General features: G+C 45.6%; 1 protein-coding gene across 2 annotated transcripts in view; it reads right to left on the bottom strand.

The window, feature by feature from the left end:
• The window catches only part of LOC138394667 (BOS complex subunit NOMO1), a 53,773-nt gene that overhangs the window by 24,386 nt on the left and 8,016 nt on the right, over positions 1-21,371 (bottom strand). For both annotated transcript variants that reach the window (XM_069486883.1, XM_069486884.1), the window contains exons 5-16: positions 20,457-20,563; positions 18,489-18,561; positions 15,967-16,119; positions 14,881-15,018; positions 14,475-14,564; positions 11,640-11,745; positions 11,298-11,448; positions 7,079-7,253; positions 5,100-5,241; positions 4,656-4,787; positions 3,460-3,596; positions 2,157-2,244 (exon numbers count right to left, since the gene is read on the bottom strand). In XM_069486883.1, the coding sequence (XP_069342984.1) occupies positions 2,157-2,244; positions 3,460-3,596; positions 4,656-4,787; positions 5,100-5,241; positions 7,079-7,253; positions 11,298-11,448; positions 11,640-11,745; positions 14,475-14,564; positions 14,881-15,018; positions 15,967-16,119; positions 18,489-18,561; positions 20,457-20,563 (1,492 nt within the window). The remainder of the gene's footprint in view (positions 1-2,156; positions 2,245-3,459; positions 3,597-4,655; positions 4,788-5,099; positions 5,242-7,078; positions 7,254-11,297; positions 11,449-11,639; positions 11,746-14,474; positions 14,565-14,880; positions 15,019-15,966; positions 16,120-18,488; positions 18,562-20,456; positions 20,564-21,371) is intronic.

Consider the following 21,371-nt stretch of genomic DNA (forward strand, 5'->3'; position numbering starts at 1 on the left):
TTCCTATAAATATTCCTTAAAAGGGGCAGGGAGTAAGGGAAGCCCCAGAAAATTATGAAACAATTGCAGAAAACACTTTTGCACCATGAGCCTACACAGGATAACGCTCAGATTAGGGGCACGTTCCATGCATTTGCTAGAGGAATACAGTCAATTTCGGGAAGAAGCAAAGTATAACAATTTATTCCCCCAAATGATAATTAACCAAAATTTTGGCCATACTTCCTATGAAAACCTGAAGTCAGTTCAAACTACCCTGCTAGCCCCACTGTAGTTATCACCGAAAAAATGACGTGGTTTCTCCATTCATTTTGTTTGTTCTTTCATTCAACAAACACCGACAGAGCACATCCTCCAGGCCGGCTGCTGTGCCAGGTGCTGGTACACAGTAGGAGGCGAGACAGCTGCGGGCCCTGCCTCCATGGGGCTTACCAATGGGTGGGGGTGGCATTCAACAGCCACCAGCATACCAACAGTGGCACATGCAACCAGGGGACAGAACTGAGTGCTGAGAGCAACAGCGTACAGGGAGGCGAAAGTGACCTGGGGCCATCCTCCCCCGGGAAAGTAATACAGAACCGAGAACCGACGGGCAGGAAGGCCCAGGCTGGGTGGTGACAGGGAAGGAGGGCAGGGACACTTGTGTCACAGGCTGGCTGGCTGATTCCTCAACAGCCGTCCTTCTGTCTTGGGAACAGACTCTGCTTCCACTGAGGGTGGCAATGTGCCCCACTTGAGCAATATATCCAAGTGTCCCAGCCTCCCTTGCAGCTAGAAATGGCCATGTGACATCTGGCCAGTAATACACAAAGGCAGCTTACCGGAGAGGGGCGTGGGGAAATGTTTGCCCCACCCCCTCCTAATCTTCCTGCCTTAAACATGCCAAGTTTTCTGAGGCAACCGTAGCCATCTCGAAAACATAAGGCGAAAAATACAAGGGGAAGAACAAAAGACTCATAAAAACATCCCTAACATCTACCAGCTGCTGACCCCATGCTGGCAGCCACACACTGCCAGACTTCTCTACGGAGCCAAAGAAACCCCGACTTGTTGGCACTGTCGTATAGATTTTGTTACGTGTAGCCAAGGGTGTCCTAACACACACAGGACAGAGCGGCTGGGGTAGAGCGCGGCAGACAGGGCGAGGTTACACAGGACCTCAAGGTCAGGTTAAGGAGTTTGTACTTTATCTTGGCAACCGAGAGGAGCCACTGAATTATTCATTAGGAAAATGCAAAATGAAACCACCGTGAGATACCACGTCACATCTACCAGGACGGCGATCATCAAAAAGACAACAATAACAAATGTAACAAATGTTGGCAAGGATGTGGAGCAACAGGAACTCTCATGCATTGCAGTGGGAATATCAAACGGCAGTACAGCCTCTTTGGAAAACAATTTGGCAGTGTCTTAAAAATGCAATTTATCCACAAGTGGAATACTATTCAGTAGTACAAAGGAACACACTACCGATCTATGCTACAACACAGATAAACTTAAAAAAAAATATGCTAAATAAAAGGAACCAGACAAAATACCAGTGTCGTGTGACATCATTTATATGACATGTCCAGAAAAGTCAACTCCATAGAGACAGAAAGTAGATGAGTAGCTGCCCGGGGCTGGGAACTGGGAACTGCTGTCAACAGGCACAAAAGGTCTCAGTGGGGCCGATGCAAAGGTTATAAAACTGGATCATGGTAATGTTTGTGAAACTTGGTAAATCTGCTAAAAATCATTTTATCATACATCTTAAATGGGTGAATTTTAATGGTATGCAAATTATCTCTCAATAAAGTTGTTAAAAAACAGAGAGAGAGAGAGAGAGAAGCCACTGAAGGATTTTAAGCAAAGTGAAAATGATTCACTTTCTAAAATATCACTACAAAGAGAGGTCACTGGCCAAGGGGATAATATTGTTAAAGGTGAAAGGGCCAGCGGTTTCTACCCAACTCACACCCAAGAGACCAGGAACACTTCCCAACACCACTCTCTCCACAGGAAAGAGACAGAAAAACAAGAATATGCTGAACACAACTAAAATTGATAGCTTGATGCAAATAGATCCAAGGCAGGGAAAAATGCCTTTAAAACCATCCTCTGGTGCCTTTCCATTTTTCTAATGCATAGCGCATCAATCCTTGCAAACTTACCAGGCTTGGACAGGCAGAACCGGTTGACTCCCTTGGAGAGGTTATAAATCCCCACATTCTCGGGTCCATTTCCATCCTGATAAAATTCCTAAGGGACCAAAGCCAATACAATGACTTACCGGGAAAGATGGAGACACCAAGATGATTAATCATATTTCTGTTTCCGAACCAGTCATCTGTTTTGCCCATTAATCATTTGAGCAGTTGGGTGCCACAGGAAAATTAAAAACCTTCTACAACTTCCAACAAAAGGGTGCTCTTTTTCACTCAATCAACTAATATTTATTGAGCACCTGCTGTGTGACAGACACAAGGCGGGGCCTTGGGAGGCACCGACACGGCTCCTGTTCTCAGGGGGCTTACATTCTAATAAGGGAAGACAGAAAATCAACGAGGCAACAAGTAAATGAGTGACTTCAGCTCGCAAGTGATGGAGTTGTGAAGAAAATAACCAGGGAAGCAGGATACAGAACAATCCCTGAAGAGGGTTCTTTGGGTTGCTGGTCTTGGGGCAGCCCTCTCAGGCCGGTAACAGCGCGGCTGCAGCCCGAATGATGTGGAAAAACCCAATACGGTCATTTCTGGAGAAGGTGCGGCATTCCAAGCAGCAGGAAGAGCACTTGTAAAGGCCCAAAGCAGGGAATGGTGTGGAGCTGGAGGGGGCCGGTGTGGCCGGAACCCGGCGAGCAAGGGGAGACAGTAGCGGGAGGTAAGGTGAGTTACGCAAGGGCCTTTTTAGCCACTCTTAATAAATAAGAGCAGTGTATGCCAGGAAACTTTTTTAAAAAATTTTTGTACAGATAGGGTCTTACTATTGTTGCCCAGGCTGGTCTCGAACTCTTGGCCTCAAGCAACCCTCCAACCTTAGCCTCCCAAAGTGCTGGGATTACAAGTGTGAGCCACCCCACCTGGACACCAGGAAATGTTAAACACCTAAGAGGTTCACATAAGCCTCCCTACAATCCTGAGAAATGGGTATTATGATCCCAGTTTGAGAACAAACCTAAGGCTCAGAAGCAGTAAACCAACTTGCCAAAAGCTATAAAGCCAGCATGCTTTGCGCTATACTGATGGCCTCCCTAAATCACCAGTCAGATTTAACATGGCGCCGAGACAAGGAAATCTCAGTACCAAGTATCTTTCCACTAAGCAATTGTAAACGCTTCCTGACCATGCCTTGCCTAACAAGTGGGCAAATCAAGGAGCAGAAAAGGAGATCTGGCTTGACTACGGTTACACATTCTTGGCACGCCAGTCTTTCTTTATCTCTACAAGGTAAGTGTTCTTCCCAAGCCACACGTACCAGAGTGATGGCGTGAGAAAGGGAGCATCTCAGCATATAGCCCGTCTGCCTAAACTCAACCGCTGACACGTCATCTTCCACAACTTCCACCTCCAGACTCTTGTTCTTCCAGCACCAATCCTCATGCATGATGCTGACTGCGAAAGCAAACACCACAAAGGGACACGTGGGCACAGAGCACACCACCCTCCTGCACACCACCAGAAAAAACTGTCATAAATTAATTGTAAAATGTGTAGACACACCGACATAAATATATACACATATACGTACGTGTGTGTATGTGTGTGTGTGTGTGTATTTATGGCTAGCAATGCTTGGAACAAATTACTGCTAAAAAAAAAAAAAAAAAAACTAGAACCAATGGCCATTCATCACCAAGAAAGAAATCTAATTAGGCCTAAAAGATCAGGCTGCAAGTAAGATATTCAGGGATCCGCAAACTCTCGCAGGCCACATCACATGCTCTGTAGGTCCTGACTATTTGATTCGGCCACTGTAGCACGCACACAGCCAAGGACAATACATAAACGACGGTCACTGCTGTGTACTAAGGAAACTTTATTTATAAAAACAGGCAGTCAGCCCTTGGGTTGTAGTTTGCCAACCCCTGACGTAACAGAAAATATAATTCCCCAGAAAAAGCAGTCTATTTAACAAGCTATTCATTGCCAACAGCTCCAAGCTGATTTCTGAAAAAGCAGAAATGCAAACAGGACGGGGCTTCTCGAGAAGGGTGGGGGAAAGGAACTCATGTTTGCCAGCACCTGCTACTCACCGGGCACTGTGCGAGGGGCTTCCCAAACCTTATTTCGTTTAGTTTACATTCTGCAGAAAGGTTCTGTTACACATAGTGAACAGATGAGAAAACCGAGTCTCGGGGATACCAAGTGGCACGCCATGGGCACATGCTAAGTGTGGAACATCAGTGAAGTATATCACACGCTCTGTTCTGGCATGTAGAAGTGAAATGGCGTGATCCGGGGAGCCTCCCTGGAACGGAAGCTGATAGTTCACGGAGCCGGGACTTCTGCACCACTGCCCAGCGCTAAACAAGGCACGGCCAAGGTCACAGCGCAATGAAGAGTTAAACGAGGAAAGGCATAGCGTCGTGACACAACTTGAGAACGGGGTTTTAGAAAGTTTACAGGACAGGAAGTGTGTGAGGGCCACGAAACGCTGTGTCTGGTTCTTACTTTTGTATTTTCCGGGGAGCACGCTGTCAAACGTGAAAGCCATGGAGTTGGCCTTGCCGGAGAGCTGGAGGCTCCGCTTCTCACCCTGGCGGCTCAGGGACTGCAGGGTCACCAGCAGGTCACCGCAGGTGTCTGCAGAGGAAAGACGGGAGAGCCCATGTGACTGTCCTGGAGAATCCTAAGCGCACACCGGGGGGGGGGGGGGGAACCTATGTGCTCCTTCAGGACCTAAAGCAGAAATACTCCAAGAGAATGATTCTGGTGACTCACGTGACAATCATTCAGAAAGAACTATGTGCAGTATTGACTTTCAAAAGCCACCCCACCGGAAGAGCGTCCGCAGTCATCGTTAACGCTACCCAGTGGGGAAAGGTTCACCCAAATCCCACCCCCCATGCCTGCTTCTTTGAAACCATCCGTTCTTGCTTTCAACTGACATCTTACCCAAACAAGAGACTTTCCCAGAAACAGATGCCAAAAACTGTACAAAGGCCACATCCATCACGGGCCTGTCGGTCACAGTGAGAGGAAACGTCTGGGGTTTCAACGTCAGCCCTGCTCTGGTCTCTGCCTCCGGAACCATCACCTGCAGAAACACGCGGAAGGAACGTTAGAGGCTGCACTAGGGTTGCTCTTCCCTGGACCCACAGGGCACTAGAACATTCATCTGAGTCCAAGGCTAAATACATGTTGAAGGACAAAGGTTCATTTCCAAGCCCAGTTTCATAATCACAGCAAATCTATGAATAACTTGTATGAAGCAAACACATTTCTACTAAGAAATAAAAAATTAGCCTCAAAAAATGAGTCCCGTGGGTGCGCACGAAAGTGTATCTGGCATCACTCCCCACAGAGGCAAACAAAGCTGCCACGCATGGCCTGAATACTGGCTGGAACCCATACTAAATCCCCATCCCTTTTCTGCCTTTATGTCACTTGTAACACAAGCTGTGAACCTGCTGACACTACGTGGATGACTCCTCGGTGGAACTGAGTCATTTTTTTCTTCCTTTTCTTCTGTGTGCCTTTCCCAGGCTAAAAAGAGGGATGGGAGAAAGGGTCACCTGTTTTATCCCTAATAAAGATCACACTGCCCTTCCTTGGAAAGGGGCTTCAGAAAGGGCTTCCAAAGGCTTGTCAACGTGGCCACCTTCGCAGGCAGCTGGCTACTGTCTAATAAAAGCAGCTGTCACCCCACACGCCACACTGTTTGGTGGAAGCAGGGAGAACCCTACCTCCTGCCCTGCTTCCCCACAGACGGAGGGATCCCACGGCGCCCTAGAGAAAAGCACAGTCCGAGAGTGTAGGGAACCTTCTCGGCCCTCTCCCCTCGTGTTACTTGCTCTTGCACAGGAAGGAGGACCAGGCATGGCAGCTCACTCCTACAATCCTAGCACCTTGGTAAGCTGAGGCAAGAGAATCACTTGAGGCTAGGAGTTTCAGACCAGCCTGGCCAACATAGCGAGACCCCATCTCTACAAAAAAAATTTTTTTAATTAGCCAGGCATGGTGGCGCACGCCTATAGTCCCAGCTACATGGGATGCTGAGGCAGGAGGATCACTTGAGCCCAGGAGTTGGAGGCTGCAGTAAGCTATGATGATGCCACTGCACACTGCACTATAGCCTGGGTGACAGGAGATCCTGACTCAAAAAAACAAAAAACAAAAAGCCCCAGGAGGAGGAGCAGCCACTGATTAGATGGGGAGAGCCTGCGACCCAGAGAAAGACCGTCTTTCCCCAGGGGCAGGGCCGCTGTGCTGAGGGCGCGGTGGGTGGGCCTCTGTTCTGGCAATCTTTGAGCTGCCATTAATAACTGAATTCATGTTGATCTCCCCTTGGACTCCTGGATATTCTACAGCAGCCAGCCTGTGACCGGCAGCCTGAGCCTAACCCGTAGTAAACACCATGACCAGGAAAGAGAGAGGCAGAGGGCATTATTTCTGAACTGGATGCCTGTCTGGCTCTACTAACTGTGACAGGCAATAACATAAAGACTTAAAAATAAGAATTTAGGGCTGGGGGCAGTGGCTCACGCCTGTAATCCCAGCACTCTGGGAGGCCAAGGCAGGAGGGAGTTTGAGACCAGCCTGAGCAAATGTAAGACCCCGTCTCTATTAGAAATAGAAAAATTAGCCAGGCTTCGTGGCACACGCCTATAGTCTCAGCTACTGCGGAGGCTGAGGCAGGAGGATCGCTTGAGCCCAGGAGTTTGAGGTTGCAGTGAGCTAGGCTGACGCCACTGCACTCTAGCCAGGGTGACAGAGTAAGACTCTGTCTCAAGAAAAAAAATAAGAATAAAAATAAAGTAAGAATTTGTAAATTGAAATGTTCCTTCTCTTCTCAAACCCCATTTTAGCTAATAACCCTTTTAAAAATCATTGCTTCTCCTCAAATATTTTAAATTTAAAAAAACTCATCGCACCTGAACTTTGTAGGTCCCCGGTTTTGCTTTAAAACAAAAGGATCCGTGAGCATCCGTCTCCACAGTGACCAAAGACTTGTCCTTGTCTTGAGATGACAGGACAACTTTGTATTTACTCATCTGCTTGACGGTGTCAGGGAAGCGAATGATTGATATCTGGCCACAGACACTGAACCTGCAAAAAGACGACCATTCATTCCAGCATGAGAACTCAATTACAACAGGAAAGGCTCTTATCAACCCAAAAAGATGGAGCCTTCTGCCAGCCCCTGTTCCTGAGACTAGTTTAATCTTAATGAAGAGACAGAATGCAGTCCAAATGAGCTCAGTTTTAAAAAAGAAAAAACCTCAGAAGGAAGGTTGGACTCGTTTCTGCAGAGGCCCGTGGTGGGGCTGTTTGTGTGTTCTAGGTGACATCTGGCAATCCCCCACTGCAGAAGCAATTTTCAGGAAATCTGCAGATAATAAAAATGTTTCAGGTAATTGGATCATTGCTGGTGGAGCAGCTTCGGAGGAGGAATGTGGTCTAGCCCTTAAAAGCAAGAGCTGTAAGTTGCCTAAGAAACTGTGCCATTAACCAGGCCATAAAACAAGGCAGGGTTAGCAAAGGCGTCCTCCTTCTTCCTCGCTTGTGATTATATCTAATGCATGGATAAAAGCAAAGCGAGAGATTGGAACAGAAAAGATAATTAAGTTAAAAAATGCAAAGCTAAAACTGAGCTCCTTGCGAGCTAGGAGCCACACACGCAACTTATAACTGAAAAGCCCTATTAAGGTAATGACTCAGATTTGAGCCTTTCAATGAGCAGTACGGCGCCGCAAAGCATCCCCGGAGAAACATGAAAGGCCAGCGACAGCGACCACTGGCCTGGGAGTGACGGCGTGTCTCAGTGCAATGCATACAGCTGGAGGCCACAAGCGTTTCTTCAGCGGACTAAAGGTTATATTTCCTAACCGTAAAGAATCATTTTAGATAAAAATCAGCTGTTACCTTTGACAGACAGATGAAGAATGTTGGATTCGGACAATTATGGGATACACTAAACGCTAGAACAAACCACTCAGCCTCAACTGAAAAACGGTGGAAAGAAAACAAAATGGTGGATGACTGTGAACGTAAAACCTGCAAGTAATTAGCAGCACCCGTGTCTTCAGAGTGCAGCGACCACCTGGCCACACGAGCTCGCTACCCATGGCAGGGGTCAACAAACCATGGCCCACGGGCCACACAGGCTCCCACCTGTTTCTGTACCGACCAAGAGCCAAGAATGGTTTCTACACTCTCAAGTGGTTAAAAGAGAAAAATAAAAATCAAAAAAAGGATAATATTTCGTGACATATAAAACTCATACGAAATGCAAATTTCAGGGTCAAAAAATGAAATATTATTGGAACACAGCCTCATCCATTCATCTACAAATTGTCTATAATTCATCCTAGAGGCCATATGGGCCCAGAAGCCTGAAATATTTACTCTCTGGCTCTTCGCAGCCAACCTCTGATCTAGATGAAAAGGCGTGCGTTTTGGCTGTCACATTCCCCTACCGTGGGCTTTCAGAATAAAAGGATAGTAAGCGATTATTGGTGGAATTATTCCTAAGGATCTTTCATACTCTTTTGATTTGTGAACCTGTCAGGGAACAAGTCACCTTATCTCTCCCCAGCTGAAGCTCTTTTCCTCTCTAAATGGCAAATATTTTAACCGTAAGATCTGTTTTCGTTCATATTCTCAATGAAAGAGAAGTGCTCAGTTAACCCAAACCTCAAACACATATGGGTTTAGTTTGAAAAAATTATTATAATGCCGGCAGAAGAAGGTTCAGTTCCACTGAAGCTTTCAAAAATTGATTTGTGTCAATAGACTATTTCAGTACAGTTTGGCGTATTTATGGATAGAAACCAGTAATCTTGGTGTATATTGCAATAACTGTATTCTCATAGTCAGCTGGACAGAAATCAAAGAGTTTGGTTTTAAAATAAACAGGGTAAATTTGTTTTTTAAAAAAGAAAACAAGAAAAAGTAGGAAACATGAGTATGTTAAAAAAGTAAATGTGCCATGTTGGCTCAAATGGAAAATGATGAGTTTTTCCCAAAGATGCTCAACAAATGTTATTTTTCTTTCTTTGACCCAAATATACCACTTTAAAGAAGATAAATATATTTCCTCCATCTCTGCGAATAGCACCTCCTCCATCCACCCCGGGGCTCAGATAAGAAACCTGGGACTCCCAGAGCACAGGCCTGTTGGGAGGTCTCTGCGGGACCCACCAAACCCGTCTACACCTCACCTCCTCCCCTGCCAGTGCCCTGGCCCAGCCACCACCCTATCTCCTGGGGACAACTGCCGCTGCCCCTCTGTGGTCCCTCCACGCACACTCTGGCTTCCCTCCAATCCATACTCTGCACGATGGCCAGAGAGAAAAAAAAAAAAAAACTTTTCAAAATGCCATGATCTATATCACTTGCTTGCTGACCACTCTTTTAACGCATTTCCACCGCACTTAGGGAACAAAGCCCAAGCCCACAGCACGGCCACAAGGCCCCACAGCTCTCTGACCTCCCAAAAGTGTTTACGGGAGGGAGGGATGGCTCACGCCCAAGAATTAGTTTCTGAGGGTGATTTGTTTCCTCGTCTCCCACTCGCCACCAAACCCCGACTCTGATCCTCACCCCTCTACAGAATAGGGTCACCCTGGCCTTCTCGGGACCGAGCCAGTAAACTATTCTCCAGAGCTCAGCTCTGTGGCCCGCTCGTCGGGTACACCTTGTACCTAAACTTACTCTCTTAGCTCCTGTGACCTCGCCCACCCTAGGCCCTCCATGGGCCACCCTGTAAATGCTGCATTCCATTTGTGGCCTATGTCCTTCTAGTTCTACCTGCTTGTGCACAGAGTCTGGCTGCCACCTACAGCCGAATCCTGAGTTACAATCTATGCGAGCACCTGCTGGACAGCTCCACCTAGTGGCCCTACAGACCCGCGCAGCCAGAACTGAACCCTCGTCACCTAACCGGCTCCTCTACCTGCGCACAGCCATCCTGCCTCTCAAGTTGGGCACCCCTAAATACCTTGCCAACCTGTCCTTGGCTTCCCTACAAGGCAAGCCCTTGCTGACTCTATTTTTAGACATCCTGGGTCCTAATCTCATCCCCTTCAAAGCTGCCCTCCTCCGTGCCATCTGAATGCCTTACTGAAAATAAAGATCAAACCGTGTTACCTCGAAGGTTAAAACTGTTCATGGCCCCTTGGCCCCTGGAGGAGAAAGCCCCTGTGCTCCGATGGAGCGTGAAGAGGCGCTCTGAGGGCTGCCCCTCCAGCCTCGCCACCGTCCTTCGCCTGCCCAGCACGTTCTGCCCCGGCAGCACCAAGCTTCCTGCTCCCGTCCGCACCGTGCTGCTTGGAGTCCGCTTCCCTTCGCTCACGCTGCCCGTCTCCCCAACACACCCTGCACTCTCCTTCCAAGCTACCGTTTTGTAAGCACCTGTTGCTGTCTAAAAGCAAGATGGCAGCACCTCCATTCTGCAGGTGACACACAGGTGAGAAAACGATCGGAGATCTGACGCCAAGGCCTGAGTTCTCTGCACTACGCGATCCTGCTTCAGAGGGTAAAACTATACAAATTCAACCACAGCATGTTCCCTCCTGAACTTACAATCAGTAACTATAAGGCAGGGAGAACTACGCCAATGACCTGAACTACCTTCCAACAAACTTTCACAACCAACTATCCCATCTTCCAAAGTCCTCAAAGATTAAGCGAAAAAAGAGGCCGGGCGTGGTGGCTCATGCCTGTAATTCTAGTACTCTGAGGCCGAGGCAGGAGGATCACTTGAGGTTAGGAGTTGGAGACCAGCCTGAGCAAAAAGCGAGACCCCTGTCTCTACATAAAAATGATTACAAATAAGAAAAAAAAAAGAGCAAGCAAAAAATGTTCCCATGGATATGAAGTCAGACATGAAAGATCTTTTTCTAACTTAACAAAACCATTTTAACTTTGAAGCAAGAGAATTTTCTTGAAGCATCCAACACCTAAGTACCTTCGGTTTATAAGATTTAGCACTAATCTTTCTGAAGCAGCCAGCCTGCGTTTCCCAACACGTGCCCAAGACTGGATGCGGACGCTCGGCAGAGACACACAGCCAGGTCGCGGGCGATTTTGTTCTCCACTGGCTGCCAACATGAGCACTGGTGCTTCCAAATCCGCACACAATACGCTTACCCTGTCGCGATAATGTCAGCCAGCTGCGGCGTGTTAGGTGCAATTTTGATAGTGACCGTCTCAAAGTAGAGGTGCTCTTTCTGAGCGTGGATGGTGTACGTCCCTGTTGTTATGTTCTCCAGGCGGAATGAGCCGTCAGCTTTTGTTTTGACTGTCAAACAAAAACATGCAAACAGAAATGAGCCCAAAACAACTGCATCTCCTTACATTGTACACGAGAACACTCGAGACAAAAAACTGGCATGTTTTCATACAGTCATTAAGATTTGGTTCCTTTCCATTTCTCTGGGATCCAGAAGGAGCTCGGGGACAACAGCTCCAGGGGCAAACGTGTCTGCCCACCTTTGATCTGGTTATTCAGGGTGACCACGGCCTCCGGGACACCTTCTCCTTCGGGTCCGTTCAAGACCCTCCCAGTGACGGAGAACCCCATGACATGGAACACGGGCTAGAAAATGAAGAAGAGGAAGAAGGTGCTTGTGTGTTGGAGCCACAAACACTCCTCCTGCCGTGCTCGCTATCACTTTTGTCCACCCTCCTCCCAGAGCCTGTCTTCTCTGTCGTATTCCCAGCACGCTGGTGTTTGTCATACGGTGGAATAAAAAAGATCAAGTTAAAGGTCACTCACTCAGCCTGGTGAAAGTTTCTCCAGCCTACCCCACTTCCGGCCTCCCGACCCTAAATGTGCCCATTTCGGTGAATCACACCTTTCTCCAGGCTCCTAAGTGCAAAGCCCAGCATCACCTTGGACCCTGCTCCCTGCACCTCCAGCATCGGTCCTGTGCATTTCACCTCTGCAAGGTCTCACGTGCCCCTCCTCTCTCTTTCCACCCCGTCCTGAACTCACGTGCTTAAGACCACCACCAGGACCACCACCCTCAAGGCCCGTCACTACACCCACGACGCAGTCCTGAGATTTGTCCGTACCTGTGCCCTACTCGCTTATGAGCAGCACACCTGTGCTTTCTCTGTAGTCACTGAGTTCCGGCCACCCGATCTGTGGTTCCATAAATTCAACTAGCCTATTTTAATACCTTCATCAACCTTACCAATACGTGAAATGTCCTTGTTTGCATTCTTTCATTCATTTATTTATTAATTTTAGACAGAGTCTCGCTTTGTTGCCTGGGATGGAATGCAGTAACATCATCACAGCTCACTGCAACCTCAAACTCCTGAGCTCAAGCGATCCTCCTACCTCAGCCTCCCAAGCAGCTGGGACTACAGGTGTGCGCCACCACTCCTGGCTAATTGTCTTTATTTTTGTACAGATGAGGTCTCACCATGTTGCTCAGGCTGGTCTCAAACTCCTGGCCTCAAGCAATCCTCCCACCTTAGCCTCCCAAAGTGCTAACTTGTTTGATTTCTTAGAGTTGTCTCCCTCCCATTAGAATGCAACCTTCATGAAGACTGGGACCCTTCCCACCTTAATGACCCAGTAGATGACAGGCACTCAATAAATGACTCCCGAGCGAATGAATGAATGAATGAATGAATGAATATATGCAATAGCATTTGAGATAGAGCTTTAAAAAATCAGATGGCTCCCTTTTCATTCAGGTAGCTCTCCCTGAGCCTTCCAAAAAGATGAGGTTCACCCAATGCATTTAACCACTTATTAATCCATGTATGCACTCAACAAATATTTTCATTAGTCACCTACTATGTGCCAGGCACTAACTCATATGTTAGGAAAACAGTAAAGAATAAGACACTAATGGTTCCTAATCTCATGCAACTTACAGGCCCTCACTCCCTGAAATACAATTTATCTCTTTACAAATTTGTATTTGGTGGCGATCTGGTAATGTCCTTCTCTGCAAGCCTTTGAAGCAAAGAAAGACTTCATCTTCTCACCCTTCTCTTCCTCCCTCCAGTGCATAAAACAGTCAAATGCTTTACTGAATCTTAACAAGCAGAGACAGCACCCCACTGTGCCTGTGACCCAAAAGCCAGCTCCTACCAGTTTAAGCTATTTTAACACAGTGCTTTCAAATGTAACATTAAAAGAAAACGATTAAAATATAATTTTTTCAATAACTTTAACACTGGGTGGTCCATTTAGGAAAGATTGTTATCTTCTTTTGGGATTTACCCTATCTGGCCAATTTTCTACAGTAACCATTTCCTACCTCTGTAATTAAAGAAGACATAAATATGATGAAAAATACATCTGCCATCCATGGAAGGGTCTAGGCCACATCACGCTGCCCATTCCTGTCACCACAGCCCAAGCACCACAGTCCAACCAGTCTTACCTGGTTACTGCCATGGCCTCCTAACTGGTCCCCCGCTTCCACCCTGGTCCTCTGCAAACTTTTCTCAACACGGCAATCAGAGGGATCACATCTCACCTCTGCTTAGAACCATCAGCAATACCAACTCTCACCCAGAGGTGTGGGCAAAGTGGTCCACATGGCCCTGCACAATCCAGCGCCTCACCTTTCTGAGCCTCTCTCTGCCTCTTCTTTCCTTCCCCATTTCCTCCACTCCAGCCACCCTGGCCTCCTTGGGGTGCCCCAAACCCTCCCGGCACACTCCTGCCTCAGGACCTTTGCACATGCCATTCCTTCTGTCTTAACACTCTTCCCACAGAGATAAACACAGTTTGCTCGTTCTTCCCCTTCAGGCTGTTGCTCAAATGTCACCTTCACAGTGAGGACTTCCCAAGAAAACCCTATTAACACCACAACCCCTATCTCCACCCTGAAACCGTGTGGTCTCCTTTCTGGCTTTATTTTTCTAGAGAACATTTACGAATTTCTAATATACTTTCTAACTTACTTATCTATACATGTATTATCTCTTTCTGTCATTACAACGTGAGTTCCACAGGGACAGGAATATTTGCCTCTTTTGGTCACTGCTGTATCCCCAGCCCTGGAATGGTATCTAAAATGTATGTCACTGGCACTCAATAAATATCTCATTTCACTGAACAAAGTAGATATAATTAGGAATCTGATTCTCTACAATAAAGATATGATGTGAAGGAGAACTGAGGCATCTAGTGGATCCCGGGCTAAACTAGAATACAATACAAGATTCCATTTTTCCCAACAGCCTTTCTGGATAAAATAGTGATATTTTTTTTTTTTTTTAAACATGTTTGCAACACCTGTGCCCAGGAGCGGGAACTCAAACACCTGTCCCTCCAAGAGACTGATAAGGTCTTACCTCAATTTTTAGGCTGTCGTGTTCCACTATAAAGTCAAGTCTGGAGGGTGCAACATCGAAGGTAATCCTCTCCCCTCTATAGAACGGAATCTGGAAGGAAGAGTCTGTTAATTGCTAAGAACCAATAACGTGATTCAACCATCAATATTAATAATCGACCTAGCAGCCCATAAGTGACAAGGGGTTCAAGACAGGCCAAGAGAAACACTCATCTTAACTGTTGCTGGTTATAAAAGCTGCACTTTTTGCAGCTATTACTGAGGGGTCAGAGTCTCCTCTTAAGTAACTACTAACCAGTGTTCGTGGAACTGCTGATCAACTGCTCCTTTAACATCCAAAGAGCACTGGCTCTTACTGTGTCGTGAGAGTCCCAAACATAAACAGAACGGCAATCTGTTCCACTCACCACCGTATACTCCCCACTTGGCAAGGAATAGAAGGAGAATGAGCCGTCTTCTTTGGAGACCGCATAGCACAAGTACACCAGGCTCTCGTCTTGGGGCTGGAACCCAGGCACTGGTGAGACGTTGCAGCCCAGGACATCCTATGCCAGGGGGAAAAAAGACTTCTTTTTCCACTTACGTGTTCTGAGTACCATCAAATAGCCACACCACAGAAAACTTTTATAAGTTTTATGTCAATATATATTTCTGGGCCAGGCGCGGTGGCTCACGCCTGTAATCCTGGCACTCTGGGAGGCCGAGGCGGGTGGATCGTTTGAGGTCAGGAGTTCCAGACCAGCCTGAGCAAGGGCAAGACCCCGTCTCTACTAACAATAGAAAGAAATTATATGGACAACTAAAAATATATATAGAAAAAATTAGCTGGGCATGGTGGTGAATGCCTGTAGTCCCAGCTACTCGGGAGGCTGAGGCAGGAGGATCGCTTGAGCCCAGGAGTTTGAAGTTGCTGTGAACTAGGCTGACACCATGGCACTGTAGCCCGGGCAACAGAGTGAGACTCTTTCTCAAAAAAAAAAATATATACATATACACACACACATATATATATGTATATATGTATATACATATATTTCTGAAATCTATGGTATATTAGTACAGATAAAAGGAACAAAAATCTTTATATTCAAGTAATAAAGTTAAAAATTGGCACAGTCTTCTTGGGGAAAATGCCACGACTGTCCCTTCCCTACAATGGGTCACAGACAAGGAAACGGAGGCTTGGGAAGGTGAACAGAACGGCCCAAGGTCACATCACTAGCAAGAGGCATTTGTTTGAAACTGGGATTTGTTCAAACTTGGTCTGTTTGACTTCAAAGCCTGTGCACTTTCCACCAAATGCCACTGCCTCCCAGTATAAACATTCAACGTCTTGGGAGTCCACAGAGACGCACGAGGTTCTTAAATGTTAAGACATAAATCAACCTGAACCTGCATTTTAAACAGTACATTTTAGTCTATAATCCCCATCCTTCTACCTACCCCCAGCCAATACACACATACAAATCTCTTTTGTTCTTTTCTTTGCTTACCTCGTTGGTTACTAAAGAAGAAAAGAGAAGAAACTTCACCCCTTTCATGGGCTCCCCATCACTTCGGACAGAGCCGGACACATTGTAGCCAGCAACTATGAGGGGACTGGCCGCGTTGGCATTGGAGTTGGTTACACGCACCGTGGTGCTCGCCTACAACAGGAAAAGATTTTAACTTCCAAAACAATACAGGTTCCCAAAGTGTCCAAAAACATGAGGACATGCTTAAGCTCAAATATCAACTGAGAAAACAATATATGTAATTGCATATCTAGGATGATCACAGCTATTTTTTAATGCCCAAAATGAAGAGAAAGGAAATGTGACAAAGTCAAAATAACTCTGTGACATGCTGATGACATTTCACTTCACGCTTTTCCAGCTTCCTAGATTCTTTTGTTTCTATTCCTTTATACTCCTCTGTATGTTCCAAAGTTTTTAAATGAGCATATTTTACTTTTTTCCATGTTTAGCGATATATATGCATATATTTAACTTTTCTGTTAAAGTATCATTTACATAGAGAAAAGTGCATATATTCTAAGTATACACTGTAGTGACTTTTACCAATTGAACGCACTATTCTGGGTAACCAACACCCAGAGAGAGAACAGAACCGGCACCCACAAGTCCTCCTCATGTTCACGTCCAGTCACTAACCCCCAAAGGGCAATATTATCCTGATTTCTAACAGCATGCTTTACTTTAAAAACCCCAATTTTGTATCAATAAACTCAAAATCCTTTATGTCACCAATTAACATACAACGTAAACCTTCAAATCTATTTATGTGTTAGCTCTTGAGTTTTAAATAAAGCATTTTTAAACATTGCTCCAGAAGAGAAAAACCCTGAAAAGTAATAAACAGTAAGAAGACACATGTACGTGTGAAACTATACCATCTATTATCAACGTATAAAACCAATAGAGTGAAAACCCAAAGACTGATTGATTAGCAAGATGAGACACAGCTTCGAAACTAACACAGACGCTACCATGTTAAAATGTCCTTTAAGTCTTATTCCAGTTTGATTTTTCACAGCTATGATAGAACCTCACCTAGTAATGTTTCTTCCTTTTTTGACCTTTTATTATAAACTATTTAATTCAAACAAAAAGATATAAAGAATACCCTAAAGAACCTCTGTACACCCGCTAACCAGCCAAGGAAATGCAAGAGTAGAAATACAATACGATCCGCTGGTGCACCCCCAAGCCCCCACCTCCCTCCTTCTCTAGATGTCAGTATCTCTGTGAACACAGTGTTTACCATTCCCATCGTGTCTTTGTACTGTTTCTACATAAGACGGTATATCCATAAATGGTATTATCATGAGTGTCTTAATCATATTTCCTAATTTTGTGTTTAAATGTAGCTATATATATTTATTCAAATTTTTATTGATATATCATAACTGTACATATTTGGGGGCATGTGTGATATTTTGATACATGTACACAACGTGGAGTGATCAAGTCAAGGTAATCAGGGTACCTCGAACATTTATTTTTTCTTTGTATTGGGAACACTACAATTCTTCTAGCTATTTTAAAATATACAATAAATTATTGTTAACTATAATATCCCTACTGTACTATCAAATACTACAACTTCTTTCTTCTATCTAACTGTATTTGTGTACCCATTAACCAACTTCTCTTCACCACCCCCACCTTTAAATGTAGTTATACTGACATATGTAGCTCTGGTTCATTTGTTACTGCTGACGTACAAATTTCTATCGTGTGATGAAACCACAATCTATTCTTCTCTCTCTCTCTTTTTTTTTTTTGAGAGAGTCTCACTCTGTTGCCCTGAGCACAATGCCATGGCATCAGCCCAGCTCACAGCAACCTCAAACTCCTGGGCTCAAGAGATCCTCCCACCTCAGCCTCCCAGGTGAGCACCATGACACCCAGCTAGTTTTTCTATTTTTTAGTAGAGATGGGGTCTCGCTCTTGCTCAGGCTGGTCTTGAACTCCAGAGCTCAGCCAATCCTCCTGCCTCAGCCTCCCAGAGTGCTAGGATTATAGGCGTGAGCCACTGGGCCTAGCCAATTCTTCTCTTAATTGGCATTGAGGTTGTTTATAATATTTTGCTATTACAAACAAAGCTGCAATAAACATTCTTATACGTTTTCCCTGGGCATATGTACAACAGTTTCTAGAATATTTAGTATATTTACATATTTCTGTTTCAGACTGAAAAAAGAACAACAAATGTATCTCATCAGGTCCTTCTGGTGTTGATTTAGCTTAAAATAGCTATAGTTAATAACAGACCTATCTCACAGAAGGAAGACAACATTGTCCTGTAAAACTGAAACCAACACAAGTAGCATCTGCTACAGCGAGGAGTTATACCGTATAAATACCACCACGCTAATCAGCAGCACCATTGTTTCTTCACTCACTTCTGGAAAAACCATAAATTCATTTCCTCTCCTAAACTGAAAACCCTTAGATTTGTCTGCAAACTAGCACGTTCTTGGCATGGCTACAGAGGTAGCTCAAACACTCACCTCTTTCAACGCCCAGGTCGGATGAGTTGCAAGGATTTCATAATCTCCAGGAAGAACTTTAAAAAATGCAAACCTAAGAAATACAAAATACCACTTAACTTTCTCCAAACAACCCAAGTGTTTCTAATTTTATGACTCATATTGGCGGCACTAATGTTTGAATCATCACAACTTGCCATGAGCTTGTTAAATGAACATGAATGAAATTCAATCCTTCACTGTACAGATTCACATCAAAGAGCACTTATTGAGCACTTACTGTGTGCAAGGAGGGGTGTCCCACGTGCTGACAGGAGGGAGGAGGGTTTACTGTTCCCTTAATCTCAAGGCTTTCTGGCATAAACCAGTCTTTGTAACTCAGCAAGGATCAGTCACAGAACATTCGGCTGGGTTTAACAGAGGTGACAGGTATGAACAAGCAAGGAGAAGGACAGAGAAGAGTCCAAAGGAACAGAAGTGGGAAGGGAGGAGGGGCATCTGAGAACAGAGGACAGAGGCTGAGGTAGACCCTAATACAAGATGACACTAAAGATACAGGTAGGCAAACGGTGTCAAGCTTTGACTCCTATACAAAGGGTTGAGATTTGTTATCAGAAACAAAGATAAGCCATTCTGGGCTCTTCCACAAAGCAACTGTGATGAAACCAGTGGCCAGTAAAGATCACTCTATACTGCAGGCGAACCAAGACCAGAGCAAGCTGAGCTGATGCTGGAAATGCAACTGCCAGGACTCGGACATGTTTAACACTTCAAATTTGCAAGTCACCTGACACGTGGAGGGCTTAAAGAAAAATTTGATTTCTCCTGTCGTGGTATCTCATTATCTCAAATGTCGCCGGTAATGCCTGGCTAGGGCTTGGAAATCATTTTGCTATAATAAAGCTGAAATTGCCATTGGATTTTGGCTTTAGTAAGATTTAGCTTCCACTTGACTGTCAGGGTAGCCCTGTGCTGCTAGTTACTGTCATTGTTTTAGTTAGTGCAGAGGAAAGGGACTCAGAAAGTTCGAGTCACTTTTTTCTGGTTTGTTGGTAAGGTCAACAGCAAACTACCTGCCTAGACAAAAAGTGACAGCTCCACATCCCTGCTGTAGAAGAGAGATGGAGAGGCGCCAATCACGAAGTAAATGTTATTTCAAAACTAAAAAATAATTTCAATAATAACTTTAAAATTGGATGACTCACTGACAGACTCATTATAAACTTCTATTTAGCAATTTAGTCAGTTTTGTATTTGAAAGTGGTTAGTAATGATTTGAAGGCTTTCAAAATTATCAGTTTGAACTCTTCTGGTATGAATCTTGGCATATCTGTTAACATTTGTATCTTAATTACATAAATTCATTAAATAAATGCTTTACATTTGACTCAGCAAGGTTAATTAAATAATCATCAGTTCCAACTACAAAATGGTTTTGATATCATAGGGATGATATGATTTTTTAAAATCATAACTGAGTTAACCTATATCAAGCTAATATTTATTAAGCATATACTCCATCCCAGGCAGTTTGCAACAACAGCATTAATTTAATCTCCCTGGTAACATTAAGAGGTAGGTTTCACAATTATCTTCACTTCCAAGTGAGGAAACCTAGGCACAGAGGGGTTAAGTAACTTGCCCCAGGTCAAACAGCTAGCAAACAGGGGAGCTGGGATTCAGACTCAGGTTCCTGGGCACCAGCGCCAACCCCCACCATTAAATGAAGGCCCACTAAGTGCCAGGCCCTGCGGCAGGTGTCGCATGGGCATTAACTCATATTTAATCATCCCATCAGTGCTAAGCCAGATGGGCCAAACTTCCACGTGACACACGAGGAACTTGGGGCTCTGAGGGGCATGAACTCTCCCAAAGTTAAGAGGCCTGGGTTCAGGATCTGAACCCAGGTCTCCCAGAATCCAAACCCCCACCTCCCATCCCCAGCGCGGCCCAGCTCTAGCGCAAGGCTGGGTACAGGACGCCACTCACTTTCCACCAGGCTGTGTAACCGTGGACTGGATCTTTGCTTCGGTCCCCGTGTTTCTCAGAGACACCTGGACTCCCGCGGGGCCCAGGGGCTGTCCTTTGCTGAGGACCTGCCATGGAGAAGGAGGTGAGGGCCTGCCCGCCAGCAAAGCACCCTCCTCTCAAAGCACTGTCAATCCTGCTCATGCTCGCAGGGGGAGCCTGGAACCTTCTTTGCATCAAGGACTGCTTTGGAAAAATGATGTAAGTCACAGACACCCTTGCAGGGGTTGAAATGGGAAAGGCAACAGTAACAGCAAAATGACACCCTGTTTCATTGAAACTTAAACACCATCAGTTAAAGATGTAACACTATTTTACAAACCACTGTGAAAGAAAAAATACCCAAGATCCCCATCTCTGATAAGAAACCCCCCCCACACAACTGGCACGGAGGGGCCCCAGTCTCAACAAAAAGCTGAAGGAGAACTAAGCCCCTCACGAAGAAACGGACAGCAAGGAAACCCGCACACCTCAACCCTGGGCACAGGAGGGACAGAGGAAAACACTCTCCCCTGAGACCATGACCCGGGAGCTGGCGTTCGCCTGCATGAGCGCTCTAAATTCACGCCACCAAAGCAGTCCACAAAAGTCTCAGGGCACTGAAATACTGAGAACGCTGCCAGGTGAGAAGCAAACGCAAATCCTGTCTGCAAGACGCCGACGTCCCCCAGGGATGGCACGATGCCAGGGCCCCGGGGAGTGTGTTCTTCCAACTCTGCATGCCATAAAAGGCCACACCTGCATAAACACTAACAGTCCATACTGGGGGGGGGGGAAGGCAAAGGGGATCTGACTCCTAAGGACACTCATGACATTCTACACAAAATAGAGTGCAGAGTTCACAGCCTCTCTGGAAGCTTCTCTGTGGGTCGTGGG

Source organism: Eulemur rufifrons, chromosome 14 (genome assembly GCF_041146395.1).
Source record: "Eulemur rufifrons isolate Redbay chromosome 14, OSU_ERuf_1, whole genome shotgun sequence".
NCBI classification, from domain to species: Eukaryota; Metazoa; Chordata; class Mammalia; order Primates; family Lemuridae; genus Eulemur; species Eulemur rufifrons.